Genomic DNA, 14,504 nt, shown 5'->3' with positions numbered 1-14,504 from the left:
ATTGCTAGAGTGTCTGGGAAAACCATAAAGTTTTCCTTCCAAATTGCTAGAGTGTCTGGGGGAAACTATAGAGTTTTCCCTTCCAAATTGCTAGAGTGTCCGGGAAAATGATAGAGTTTTCCCGTACGCTCCTAAAGCGGGTTGGGAACCTCCAAGGCGAGAAAACCTCTGCCTGGTCCAGAAAATTGGCAGCCATATGGGGGTCCTCAACCTTTTTTTCCTGCAGGCACCTTGGAATTCATGATGGGCTTAGCCCACAAAGTAGTAGCTGCTGCAGGAGGTGGAGCCAACCACAAAATGGCTGCTGCAGGAGACACAGCCAGCCACAAAATGGCTGCTGCAGGAGGCGGAGCCAGCCACAAAATGGCTGCTATTAGAGGCGGAGCCAACCACAAAACGGCTGCTGCAGGAGGCGGAGCCAGCTACAAAACGGCTGCTGCCACAGCTTACCTTCAGTCACCCGGCAAAGATCCGCCCTGAGCCTGCTTGGGCAGGGAGGGTGGGACATAAATCCAATGAACCTTAAACCTTTCTGTTGCGGTGGCAGTTGCTGCCAAAGCGACATTTTTAAAGATCTGCACAGCCAATCAGATTCTGAAAACCAGGCACCAGGAAAGGTGTTGACTGAGACCCAGAAACCCTGGGCTCAGATCCCTGCACTGCCTCCCAGCCCAAGAGGCTTGGCACCCTTCCCGTCCCAAGCGTCTGTCCCCGGAAGCCAGCTGCTGCCCCTCTGACCGGGCTCCTCTCTCTCTTTCTCCTCTCTCGGCAGGCGGAAGTGGTGACCTGCCAGCCCAAGCTCTGTCCGCAACAGCACTGCACCCACCCCTTGCCCCTCACCGCCCCGGCCTGCTGCCCAGCCTGCGACGGCTGCCTCTACGAGGGCCAGAAGCACGCCAACCGACAAGCCTTCACCCCGCCCTCCGAGCCCTGCCGGCGCTGCAGCTGTCTGCACGGCAGTGTGGCCTGCGTCCCTCTCGTCTGCCCCCCAGCACCGTGCGCCAGCCCTGTCCGCAGGCCAGGCCAGTGCTGTCCGGACTGCCCAGGTGAATGCAGAACTGGTCTCTCCGGGCCCGCTGGGGAAAGGGAGCGCCAGGGCAGCAGAGTTGCCAGCTCGGGGCTGGGGAATTCCTGGAGATTTTGGGGGGTGGAGCCTGGGGTGGGTGTGGTTTGGGGAGGGGGAGGGATCACAGTGGGTATAAGGCAGGGGTGGCCAACGGTAGCGCTCTAGATATTTTTTGCCTACAACTTCCATCAGCCCCAGCCAGCATGGCCGATGGCTGGGGCTGATGGGAGTTGTAGGCAAAAAAAATCTGGAAAGCTACCGTACCTTTTGCTTCCCCTGGTATAAGGCCATGGACTCCACCTGCCAATGCAGCCATTTTCTCCAGAGGAACCCATCCCTGTAGCATGGAGATAGGGTTGCCAATCCCCAGGTGGGGGCCCCCCCTGCTTTAGGGTCATCAGAAAGCGGGGGAGGGGAGGGAAATGTCTGCTGGGCACTCCATTATTCCCTATGGAGACCGATTTCCATAGGGTATAATGGAGAATTGATCCACAGTTATCTTGGGGGGCTGTTTTCTGAGGTAAAGACACCAAATTTTCAGCATAGCATCCAAGGCCTCTCCCCAAAATACTCTCAATCCTTTCAAAAGGATTGGTCCAGGGGGTCCATGAGCCCCCAAAGAAGTTACTTTTATCTTTCATTATTCCAAATGGTGGGAAGGCATTTAAAAAGTGTGCGGCCCCTTTAAATGTGATGGCCAGAACTCCCTTTGCAGTTCAATGACGCTGGTCACAACCTTGTTCCTGGCTTCACCCCAAGAGACACATGTGGTTCTTTCACACATATTGTTTGGCACTTGAAGTCCCCACCACCCTGTTGGTTAGCAGCCTGGAGAACGCCTTTTGAGTTAAAGTTGCTTTCTTGCCACCTCTTCTCTCCCATCTATCTTCCTTCCTTCCCTCCTTCCCTCCCTCCTTCCTTCTTTCCGTCCCTCCCTCCCTCCTAACTTCCTTCCTTCCCTCCCTCCTTCCTTCCCTCCCTCCCTCCTTCCTTGCTTCCCTTCCTCCCTCTCTCCTTCCTTCCTTCCTTCCTTCCCCCCTCCTTCCCTCCTTCGCTCCCTCCCTCCCTCCCTCCCTTCCTTCCTTCCTTCCTTCCCTCCCTCCCTCCTTCCTTCCTTCGTTCCTTCCTTCCCTCCCACCCTCCCTCTATCCCTTCCTTCCTTCCCTCCTTCCTTCCTTCCTTCCCTCCTTCCCTCCCTCCTTCCTTCTTTGCTTCTCTCACTCCCTCCCTTCCCTTCCCTTCCCTCCTCCCTCCCTCCCTCCCTCCCTTCCTTCCTTCCTTCCCTCCCTCCCTCCCTTCCTTTCTTCCTTCATTCCCTCCCTCCCTCCTTCCTTCCTTCCTTCCTTCGTTCCTTCCCTCCCACCCTCCCTCTATCCCTTCCTTCCCTCCTTCCTTCCTTCCCTCCTTCCTTCCTTCCCTCCTTCCTTCCTTCCTTCCTTCCTTCCTTCCTTCCTTCCGTCTTTGCTTCTCTCCCTCCCTCCCTCCCTCCCTCCCTCCCTCCCTTCCTTCCTTCCTTCCCTCCTTCCTTCCTTCCTTCCTTCCTCCCTCCCTCCCTCCCTTCCCCTCCCTCCCTCCCTCCCTTCCCCTTCCTCCCTCCCTCCCTTCCTTCCTTCCTTCCTTCCTTCTCTGAAACATCTGATGTTCATGTCTCGCGGCTCTCAAACATCTGGCATTTATTCTCTGTGGCTCTTCCGTGAAGCAAGCTTGGCCACCCCTGGCTTAGAGGGAGTATTAAGAATGAACTGAAATGGGGGTCCTTTGATAAACGTGTGAAGCGCTGCAGCCTGAGTGTGTGGAGGCTGGAGAGGAGGGACGTTATCAGGGAGGCGATGTCACAGAGACCGCCCTCCAAAGCAGCCATTTTCTGCAGGGGAATAGCTCTAGTCTAGAATTCAGTTGTTACTCTGGGTGATATGCAGCCCATCCCCCCCCCCCCAGGAGGCTGGCAGAGCCAGTGTGTGGAAGGCAGCTGGTGCATGTGGTCGCCCTGATTCTTCTCTCTCCCCACCACCCCAGTGTGCCAGCATGCAGGCGAGGAGTACCCCGAAGGTGCCCAATGGCTCTCTTCCCTGGATCCGTGTCAGCAGTGCTCCTGCGTGGTAAGATCTGGCCCCTCCCTCCCCACGCCAGCTTCCTTGCTCAAGTTACCGCTTCTTGCTCTCTGCTCTACTCCGTGCTGTTTTGTACTCCGCACTTCCCAGGTAGGCTGAATAATTCACTTCCAGTTGGCTTTCAATGCACTTTAGAGATCGCTCGCAAATCCACTTGCAAAGTGCATCGCAAGGAGACTGGAAGTGCTTTTTCCCGTGTGTGTCTGAAAGCACTTGGACCAACCGGACACATCTGTGTGCCACTTAAGAAGAGGAAGAAGAAGACTGCAGATTTATACCCTGCCCTTCTCTCTGAATCAGAGACTCAAAGTGGCTTACGATCTCCTGTATCTTCTCCCCACCACAATGGACATCCTATGAGGTGGGTGGGGCTGGAGAGGGCTCTCCCAGCAGCTGCCTTTTCAAGGACAACCTCTGCCAGAGCTATGGCTGACCCAAGGCCATTCCAGCAGCTGCACATGGAGGAGGGGGGAATCAAACCCGATTCTCCCAGATAAGAGTCTGCACACTTCACCACTACATCAAACTGGCTCTCTTGGGTCAGCCATAGCTCTTGCAGGAGTTGTCCTTGAAAGGGCAGCTGCTGTGAGAGCACTTAAGTACTTAGTCCAAAAGCCCCAGGTTTGATTCCCCACTCCTCCACTTGCAGCTGCTTGAAGGGTCTTGGGTCAGCCAGAGCTCCAGTAGAGGCTGTCCTTAAAAAGGGCAGCTGCTGTGAGAGTCCTCTCGGCCCCACCCACCTCACAGGGTGTCTGTTGTGGGGGGAGAAGATAAAGGAGATTGTAAGCCGCTCTGAGTCTCTGATTCAGGGAGAAGGGCGGGGTATAAATCTGCAATTCTTTTTATCTGGGAGAACCGGTTTTGATTCCCCCCTCCTCCACTTGCCCCTGCTGGAATGGCCTTGGGTCAGCCATGGCTCTCTTATCTGGGAGAACCGGGTTGGATTCCCCACTCCTCCACTTGCAGCTGCTGGAATGGCCTTGGGTCAGCCAGAGCTCTCTTATCTGGGAGAACCGGGATTGATTCCCCACTCCTCCACTTGCAGCTGCTGGAATGGCCTTGGGTCAGCCAGAGCTCTCTTATCTGGGAGAACCGGGATTGATTCCCCGCTCCTCCACTTGCAGCTGCTGGAATGGCCTTGGGTCAGCCAGAGCTCTCTTATCTGGGAGAACCGGGTTTGATTCCCCGCTCCTCCACTTGCAGCTGCTGGAATGGCCTTGGGTCAGCCAGAGCTCTCTTATCTGGGAGAACCGGGTTGGATTCCCCACTCTTCCACTTGCAGCTGCTGGAATGGCCTTGGGTCAGCTAGAGCTCTCATAGGAGTTGTCCTTGAAAGGGCAGCTTCTGGGAGAGCCTTCTCAGCCCCATCCACCTCCCAGGGTGTCTGTTGTGGGAGAGGAAGGGAAAGGAGATTGTGAGCCGCTCTGAGATTCGGAGTGGAGGGCGGGATATAAATCCAATATCATCATCTTCTTCTTCTTCTTGGGGTCTAGCTGACCACTGTGAAACACCCTTCCTCAGAGGCTCAAAAAACCATGTCTGTCTCATCCCTGCATACACTTGGGAAACCTTCTGGTCTGGGAAATAGCCTGTGCCTCAGTGCCTCAGCTGTAAGATAAGGGTCACAGGCAGGATTCGAATTATGGGGAGGGAGAAAGAGAGAATCGCTAACGAGACACTCACCAGCCTTCTAAAACAATAACGAAGGAGGGTACTGTGGCAACCTCAAAGCTAAAGCCAGTGGTAGGATCATGTTATTTTATTTAATTGGAATCCTAGAATCATAGAGTTGGAAGGGACCTCCAAGGTCATCTAATCCAGCCCCCTGCACCATGCAGGAAACTCACAAACCCCTCCCCCTAAATTCACAGGATCTTCATTGCTGTCAGATGGCCATCTAGCCTCTCTTTAAAAACCTCCAAGGAAGGAGAGCCCACCACCTCCCAAGGAAGCCTGTTCCACTGAGGAACCCCTCTAAACTCACAAACCCCTCCCCCTAAATTCACAGGATCCTCATTGCTGTCAGATGGCCATCTAGCCTCTTTTTAAAAACCTCCAAGGAAGGAGAGCCCACCACCTCCCGAGGAAGCCCGTTCCGTTGAGGAACCGCTCTAACGGTCAGGAAATTCTTTCTAATGTTGAGCCGGAAACTCTTCTGATTTAATTTCAACCCGTTGGTTCTGGTCCTACCTTCTGGGGCCACAGAAAACAATTCCACCCCATTCTCTAGATCAGGGGTGGCCAACGGTAGCTCTCCAGATATTTTTTGCCTACAACTCCCATCAGCCCCAGCCAGCATGGCCAATGGCTGGGGCTGATGGAAGTTGTAGGCAAAAAACATCTGGAGAGCTACTGTTGGCCACCCCGGAGCTAGATGACAGCCCTTCAAGGACTTGAAGATGGTGATCCTCTCACCTCTCAGCCACCTCCTCTCCAGGCTAAGCAGGCCCAGCTTCTTCAACCTTTCCTCATAGGACTTGTTCTTCATAGGACTTCATAGATCCCCTCCTCTTCTCCCCAATTGGGACTCAAAGTGGCTTATAACATTCTTCCTTTATCTTCACATCAATGCTGAAACACTGTGACTGGCCCAAGGTCACCCAGAGAGCTTCCACGGCAGAGGGGGGATTCAAACCCGGCTCTCCCAGATTCTAGTCCACCTCAGCCATTGTTCTGGTCGTCCTCGCCCCAGGCAAGCTGACACGCCCCACTGCCCCACCTCTGGTTTCTTTCCAGAATGGCGAATCCTCCTGTGAGCTGGTGCCCTGCGAAGACCCGCTCTGCTCCCACCCAGCTCTGGGCCCTGGGCAGTGCTGCCCGCTGTGCCATGACTGCCTCTTCGAAGGAGAGCTCTACACCCATGGGCAGGCCTTTAACCCCGAGTCTTGTCTCCAGTGCAGCTGCCGGGTGAGTCTCTGTGTCGGGCCCCCCTTCCCCTCGCTCCTGGGTGTGGACGGAGATGGTCCGGGGGAAACAAGATCTTGAAAATCCCAGATTTGCTCATTAGTTCCATAGGGCTCATTAGTTCCCCACTTGGGGACTTTGGGGGTGTGGCCAGGAGACTTTCCCATTCCCTAAAATAAATACAAATACAGCAGTGCAGTTCCCGTGAATACAGTCTTCCTTCCCTCATCCCCTAGCAGCTGGGGGAACTTCCTTTCTCTCTCTCTCTCTCTTTCACACACACACACACAAAGCAGCCAAAATAAAGACAGTTTGAAAGAAGATATTGGATTTATATCCCGCCCTCCACTCCGAAGAGTCTCAGAGCGGCTCACAATCGCCTTTACCTTCCTCCCCCACAACAGACACCCTGTGAGGTAGATGAAGATATTGGATTTATATCCTGCCCTCCACTCTGAAGAGTCTCAGAGCGGCTCACAATCGCCTTTACCTTCCTCCCCCACAACAAACACCCTGTGAGGTAGATGAAGATATTGGATTTATATCCTGCCCTCCACTCCGAAGAGTCTAAGAGCGGCTCACAATCTGCTTCCCTTCCTCCCCCACAACAGACACCCTGTGAGGTAGATGAAGATATTGGATTTATATCCCGCCCTCCACTCAGAAGAGTCTAAGAGCGGCTCACAATCTTCTTTCCCTTCCTCCCCCACAACAGACACCCTGTGAGGTAGATGAAGATATTGGATTTATATCCCGCCCTCCACTCCGAAGAGTCTCAGAGCGGCTCACAATCGCCTTTACCTTCCTCCCCCACAACAGACACCCTGTGAGGTAGATGAAGATATTGGATTTATATCCCGCCCTCCACTCTGAAGAGTCTCAGAGCGGCTCACAATCGCCTTTACCTTCCTCCCCCACAACAAACACCCTGTGAGGTAGATGAAGATATTGGATTTATATCCTGCCCTCCACTCCAAAGAGTCTAAGAGCGGCTCACAATCTCCTTCCCTTCCTCCCCCACAACAGACACCCTGTGAGGTAGATGAAGATATTGGATTTATATCCCGCCCTCCACTCCGAGGAGTCTCAGAGCGGCTCACAGTCTCCTTTCCCTTCTTCCCCCACAACAGACACCCTGTGAGGTAGATGAAGATATTGGATTTATATCCCGCCCTCCACTCCGAGGAGTCTCAGAGCGGCTCACAATCTCCTTTACCTCCCCCCCCCACAACAGACACCCTGTGAGGTAGATGAAGATATTGAATTTATATCCCGTCCTCCACTCTGAAGAGTCTCAGAGCGGCTCACAATCTCCTTTACCTTCCTCCCCCACAACAGACACCCTGTGAGGTAGATGAAGATATTGAATTTATATCCTGCCCTCCACTCTGAAGCAGCTCACAATCTCCTTTCCCTTCCTCCCCCACAACAGACGCCCTGTGAGGTAGATGAAGATATTGGATTTATATCCCGCCCTCCACTCCAAAGAGTCTCAGAGCGGCTCACAATCTCCTTTCCCTTCCTCCCCCACAGCACAGTGGGGGAGGAAGGGAAAGGAGTATCAGTACAGCACAGGGGCTCAGTCTTATGTCTTCAGGCAGGACATAAGAACATAAGTGAGAACATAAGAAGGTAAGAGAAGCCATGTTGGATCAGGCCAATGGCCCCTCCAGTCCAACACTCTGTGTCACAGAAGAACATAAGAGGAGCCATGTTGGATCAGGCCAATGGCCCCTCCAGTCCAAGACTCTGTGTCACATAAGAACATAAGAGAAGCCATCTTGGATCAGGCCAGTGGCCCATCCAGTCCAACACTCTGTGTCACAGAAGAACATAAGAGAAGCCATTTTGGATCAGGCCAGTGGCCCATCCAGTCCAACACTCTGTGTCACAGAAGAACATAAGAGAAGCCATTTTGGATCAGGCCAGTGGCCCATCCAGTCCAACAATCTGTGTCACATAAGAACATAAGAGAAGCCATGTTGAATAAGGCCAATGGCCCCTCCAGTCCAACACTCTGTGTCACAGAAGAACATAAGAGGAGCCATGTTGGATCAGGCCAATGGCCCCTCCAGTCCAAGACTCTGTGTCACATAAGAACATAAGAGAAGCCATCTTGGATCAGGCCAGTGGCCCATCCAGTCCAACACTCTGTGTCACAGAAGAACATAAGAGAAGCCATCTTGGATCAGGCCAGTGGCCCATCCAGTCCAACACTCTGTGTCACAGAAGAACATAAGAGAAGCCATTTTGGATCAGGCCAGTGGCCCCTCCAGTCCAACACTCTGTGTCACAGAAGAACATAAGAGAAGCCATTTTGGATCAGGCCAGTGGCCCATCCAGTCCAACAATCTGTGTCACATAAGAACATAAGAGAAGCCATGTTGAATAAGGCCAATGGCCCATCCAGTCCAACACTCTGTGTCACAGAAGAACATAAGAGAAGCCATGTTGAATAAGGCCAATGGCCCCTTCAGTCCAACACTCTGTGTCACATAAGAAGCCATCTTGGATCAGGCCAATGGCCCCTTCAGTCCAACATTTTGTGTCACATAAGAACATAAGAGAAGCCATCTTGGATCAGGCCACTGGCCCCTCCAGTCCAACAATCTGTGTCACATAAGAACATAAGAGAAGCCGTGTTGGATCAGGCCAATGGCCCCTTCAGTCCAACACTCTGTGTCACATAAGAAGCCATCTTGGATCAGGCCAATGGCCCCTTCAGTCCAACATTTTGTGTCACATAAGAACATAAGAGAAGCCATCTTGGATCAGGCCACTGGCCCCTCCAGTCCAACAATCTGTGTCACATAAGAACATAAGAGAAGCCATGCTGGATCAGGCCAATGGCCCATCCAGTCCAACACTCTGTGTCACATAAGAACAGAAGGGAAGCCATGCTGGATCAGGCCAGTGGCCCCTCCAGTCCAACACTCTGTGTCACATAAGAACAGAAGAGAAGCCATTTTGGATCAGGCCAATGGCCCCTTAAATCCAACACTCTGTGTCACATAAGAACATAAGAGAAGCCATCTTGGATCAGGCCACTGGCCCCTCCAGTCCAACAATCTGTGTCACATAAGAGAAGCCATGTTGGATCAGGCCAATGGCCCATCCAGTCCAACACTCTGTGTCACATAAGAACATAAGAGAAGCCATCTTGGATCAGGCCACTGGCCTCTCCAGTCCAACAATCTGTGTCACATAAGAACATAAGAGAAGCCATCTTGGATCTGGCCAATGGCCCATCAAGTCCAACACTCTGTGTCACATAAAAACAGAAGAGAAGCCATGTTGGATCAGGCCAGTGGCCCCTCCGGTTCAACACTCTGTGTCACATAAGAACATAAGAGAAGCCATGTTGGATCAGGCCAATGGCTAATCCAGTCCAACACTCTGTGTCACACAGTGCCCAAACAACCAGGTGCCATCAGGAGGTCCATCAGTGGGGCCAGGACACTAGAAGCCCTACTACTGTTGCCTCCCCAAGCATCAAGAATACAGAGCATCACTTGCCCCAGACATAGAGTTCCATCAATACGCTGTGGCTCGTAGCCACTGATAGGCATATGTTCCAGATGTTTATCCAATCCCCTTTTGAAGCTTCTGTGCTTGTAGCCGCCGCCACCTCCTGTGGCAGTGAATTCCATGTGTTCATCACCCTGTGGGTGAAGAAGGACTTCTTTATCCGTTCTAACCCGACTGCATAGCAATTTCATGGAGTGCCCACAAGTTCTTGTATTGTGAGATAGGGAGAAATGCCCTTCTTTCTCTACCTTCCCCATTCCATGCATAATGTTGTCAAGCTCTATCATGTCACCCCACAGTCAACATTTCTCCAAGCTAAAGAGCCCCAAGTGCTTTATCCTTTTTTGTACGGAAAGTGCTTCTAGTGTCCTGGCCCCACCGATGGACCTACTGATGACACCTGATTTTTGGCCAGAGTGTTGGACTGGATGGGCCACTGGCCTGATCCAACATGGCTTCTCTTATGTTCTTCTGTGACACAGAGTGTTGGACTGGATGGGCCACTGGCCTGATTCAACATGGCTTCTCTTATGTTCTTATGTGACACAGAGTGTTGGACTGGATGGGCCACTGGCCTGATCCAACATGGCTTCTCTTATGTTCTTATGTGACTCAGAGTGTTGGACTGGATGGGCCATTGGCCTGATCCAACATGGCTTCTCTTATGTTCTTATGTGACACAGAGTGTTGGACTGGATGGGCCATTGGCCTGATCCAACATGGCTTCTCTTATGTTCTTATGTGACTCAGAGTGTTGGACTGGATGGGCCATTGGCCTGATCCAACATGGCTTCTCTTATGTTCTTATGTGACTCAGAGTGTTGGACTGGATGGGCCATTGGCCTGATCCAACATGGCTTCTCTTATGTTCTTATGTGACTCAGAGTGTTGGACTGGATGGGCCATTGGCCTGATCCAACATGGCTTCTCTTATGTTCTTATAGATAGAACTCTCTCTCGGGCAGTGATGCTCTGTATTCTTGGTGCTTGGGGGGCACAGTGGGAGGGCTTCTGGACCCACTGATGGACCTCCTGATGGCACCTGGGTTTTTTGGCCACTGTGTGACACAGAGTGTTGGACTGGATGGGCCATTGGCTTGATCCAACATGGCTTCTCTTATGTTCTTCTGTGACACAGAGTGTTGGACTGGATGGGCCACTGGCCTGATCCAACATGGCTTCTCTTATGTTCTTATGTGACACAGAGTGTTGGACTGGATGGGCCACTGGCCTGATCCAACATGGCTTCTCTTATGTTCTTCTGTGACACAGAGGGTTGGACTGGATGGGCCACTGGCCTGATCCAACATGGCTTCTCTTATGTTCTTATGTGACACAGAGTGTTGGACTGGATGGGCCACTGGCCTGATCCAAGATGGCTTCTCTTATGTTCTTCTGTGACACAGAGTGTTGGACTGGAAGGGCCATTGGCCTGATCCAACATGGCTGCTCTTATGTTCTTATTTGACACAGAGTGTTGGACTGGATGGGCCATGGCCTGATCCAACATGGCTTCTCTTATGTTCTTATGTCTGGGGCAGTGATGCTCTGTCTTCTTGGTGCTTGGGGGGGCAACAGTGGGAGGGCTTCTAGTGTCCTTACCCCACTGATGGAGCTCCTGATGACACCTGTTTTTTGGCCACTCTGTGACACAGGGTGTTGGACTGGATGGGCCATTGCACTTTTCACCAATGCTATTATTAGACCTGGAGCATGGCAGCCTTACTTCTGCTTGGTGAGCTAGGTAGGAAAGATATTCTGTGAGACTCTAGGGCCTGGCCACTACACCACAAAAGCATCAAGGTTCTGTGCAACCAGCCATCCAGCCAGCCAGGTGAGACATGGAAAGATCCCCTGAATCTCTAGACAGAAAGGGGACAGGAGAGTGCTGGGGCAAAGAGGCTGAATTGATCACCTTCTTCTTCCCCTTTGCAGGACGGAAATGTCCAGTGTGATGTCATCCAGTGTCCCCTGACAAGCTGCTCCCATCCAGTGACTGAGCCGGGGGTCTGTTGTCCCCGCTGCAAAGGTACCCACCTTCTAGTTTATCTCTCAGTTTATGACCAGAAAGCTTTTCTAGCCCATCTTACAGCCAACACAGATCTTCATTTTAGAGCTGAACCTTGGCCATTTGAAAAGTTCCGCCGTCAAGGAGCCCCCACAAAAAAGGCCCTGCTTATTTTGAAGGTCAGGATGCCTGGACTAGGGCTCAGAACAGGGATTCCCACAGTGGGGTATTTTCTCGAAGGAAGATGGGATCCTTTGCTCGACCCAGGCCGTTGAGCGTGGAAGGGGCTGATCAGGGAAGGTGTTTCTGGGTTCCCAACTCCTTGATCCTCCTCTTGCACCAGTAACCAAAATGCAGGTACAGGAGAGGTGACATGGTCGAGGTTTACAAGATTGTGCATGGGATAGAGAAGGTAGAGAAAGAAGTCCTTTTCTCACAATACAAGAACTCGGGGGCACTCAATGAAACCGCTGAGCAGTCGGGTTAGAACAGATAAAAGGAAGTCCTTCTTCACCCGAAGGGTGATTAACGTTGAATTCACTGCCACAGGAGGTGGTGGTGGCTACAAGCATAGACAGCTTCAAGACAGGATTGGATCAACATATGGAGCAGAGGTCCATCAGTGGCTCTTAGCCACAGCGTATTGTTGGAGCTCTCTGTCTGTGGCAGTGATGCTCTGTATTCTTAGTGCATGGGAAGAGCTTCTAGTGTCCTGGTCTCACTGACACACCTCCTGATGGAACCTGGATTTTTTGGCCACTGTGTGACACAGAGTGGTGGACGGGATTGGCCATTGACCTGATCCAACATGGCTTCTCTTATGTTCTGATGTCTGGGGCAAGTGATGCTCTGTATTCTTGGTGCTTGGGGGCGGGGGGCAACAGTGGGAGGGCTTCTAGTGTCCTGGCCCTACTGATGGAGCTCCTGATGGCACCTGTGTTTTTTGGCCATTGTGCGATACAGAGTGTTGGACTGGAGGGGCCACTGGCCTGTTCCAACGTGGCTTCTCTTACTTTCTTATGAGGCTAAAAAAGCAATGGCAGGTAAGGCCTTTCCTATTTTTTTTAACTGGAGGTGCTGGGAATTGAACCTGGGACCTTCTGCGTGACAAGCAGGGGCTCACCCCCCGAGCCAAAGCCCCCCAACCCGCACTCTGAATGAGCCCCACCTCGCCCCCTTCCTCTGCCAGAGCAGCAAGTTTGCAGCCCAGAAAGACTCCAAATGGTTCAACTCCCAGATCCAATGCTTTCCAGTCTTCGGAGGTGACTTTGGAAGAGCTGCCAATGGTTCGTCCAAGGGCAAGACTGCGTCACATGCGTGCGCGTGGCCCTCTCTCCCTGCAGGTTGCGTGTATGAGGGCCGAGAGCGGGCGGACGGCAGCCGCTGGCTTTCCTCCTCCGTGCCTTGCATGGCGTGCATGTGTGTGGATGGCGTGGCTACGTGCGCCGAGATCGTCTGCATCAGCTCCTGCGTCAACCAGATCGAAGTCCCCGGGGAGTGCTGCCCGCTGTGTGCAGGTGGGGTGTGGAGCGGGGGCCCTCAGAGGGGTGTGTGAAGCTGGGCAGCGGGGGTCTGGAAGGCGGGGGGGGGGGTGCATGCAGGTTTGTGAAGGTGGAAGAAGCGGGACCTCAGGGGTGTTGGCACCAGTGTTCCCTCTACGCTGAGTTTGTGTGAGCTAGGTCACATTTTTTTTAGCCTCCAGCTCACACATTATTTTATTTATTTATTTAATTGATTGATTAATTAATCATTGATTGTTTATTATTAATTGATTAATAATTCATTATTAATAATTAATTAATTCCGTTTCTATCCCATCCTCCCCACCGAGGCAGGCTCAGAGAGGCTCACACGGTCATGTCTTAGCTCAGGAAAAACAGCCCCAGAGCAAATTAATTTCTGCTGTAGCTCACAACTGCAATGCCAGTAACTCACGAAGTAGAATTTTTGCTCACAAGTTTGGTGTCGTGAAGCGCACGGACTCTTATCTCGGAGAACAGGGTTTGATTCCCCACTCCTCCGTCTGCAGCTGCTGGAATGGCCTTTGGGTCAGCCAGAGCTCTGGCAGAGGTTGTCCTTGAAAGGGCAGCTGCTGTCAGAGCTCTCTCTGCCCTACCTACCACCCAGGGTGGATCTGAGAGGCAGTTGGGTGCACTGGTGATGTGTGCGGACTCTTATTTGGGAGAACCGGGTTTGATTCCCCACTCCTCCGCTTGCACCGGCTGGGATGGCCTTGGGTCAGCCGTAGCTCTTGCAGGAGTTGTCGTTGAAGAGGGCAGCTGCTGTCAGAACTCTCTCTCAGGCCCCACCTACCTAACAGGGTGGATCTGAGAGCCAGTTGGGTGCAGTAGTTAAGTATGAGGACTCTTATCTGGGAGAGCCGGGTTTGATTCCCCACTCCTCCACTTGCCCCTGCTGGAATGGCCTTTGGGTCAGCCAGAGCTCTCTTATCTGGGAGAACCAGGTTTGATTCCCCACTCCTTCACTTGCAGCTTCTGGAGATGGCCTTGGGTCAGCCAGAGCTCTCTTATCTGGGAGAACCCGGGTTTGATTCCCCACTCCTTCCACTTGCAGCTTCTGGAATGGCCTTGGGTCAGCCAGAGCTCTCTTATCTGGGAGAACCGGGTTTGATTCCCCACTCCTCCACTTGCAGCTTCTGGAATGGCCTTGGGTCAGCCAGAGCTCTCTTATCTGGGAGAACCAGGTTTGATTCCCCACTCCTTCACTTGCAGCTGCTGGAATGGCCTTGGGCCAGCCAGAGCTCTCTTATCTGGAGAACCGGGTTTCATCCCCACTCCTCCACTTGCACCTGCTGGAATGGCCTTGGGTCAGCCAGAGCTCTCTTATCTGGGAGAACCGGGTTTTGATTCCCCATTCCTCCACTTGC

The 14,504-nt window shown here is 52.6% G+C and overlaps 1 protein-coding gene across 1 annotated transcript in view; it reads left to right on the top strand.

The window, feature by feature from the left end:
- KCP (kielin cysteine rich BMP regulator) overlaps positions 1 to 14,504 on the top strand; it is a 152,762-nt gene that overhangs the window by 91,591 nt on the left and 46,667 nt on the right. The window contains exons 31-35 of the mRNA XM_060244477.1: positions 773 to 1,046; positions 3,083 to 3,165; positions 5,914 to 6,084; positions 11,545 to 11,638; positions 12,961 to 13,134. Coding sequence (XP_060100460.1) covers positions 773 to 1,046; positions 3,083 to 3,165; positions 5,914 to 6,084; positions 11,545 to 11,638; positions 12,961 to 13,134 — 796 coding nt within the window. The remainder of the gene's footprint in view (positions 1 to 772; positions 1,047 to 3,082; positions 3,166 to 5,913; positions 6,085 to 11,544; positions 11,639 to 12,960; positions 13,135 to 14,504) is intronic.

The sequence above is a fragment of the Heteronotia binoei genome, chromosome 8 (genome assembly GCF_032191835.1).
Source record: "Heteronotia binoei isolate CCM8104 ecotype False Entrance Well chromosome 8, APGP_CSIRO_Hbin_v1, whole genome shotgun sequence".
In the NCBI taxonomy this organism is placed as follows: domain Eukaryota; kingdom Metazoa; phylum Chordata; class Lepidosauria; order Squamata; family Gekkonidae; genus Heteronotia; species Heteronotia binoei.
This window is presented reverse-complemented; position numbering and strand designations above follow the sequence as displayed.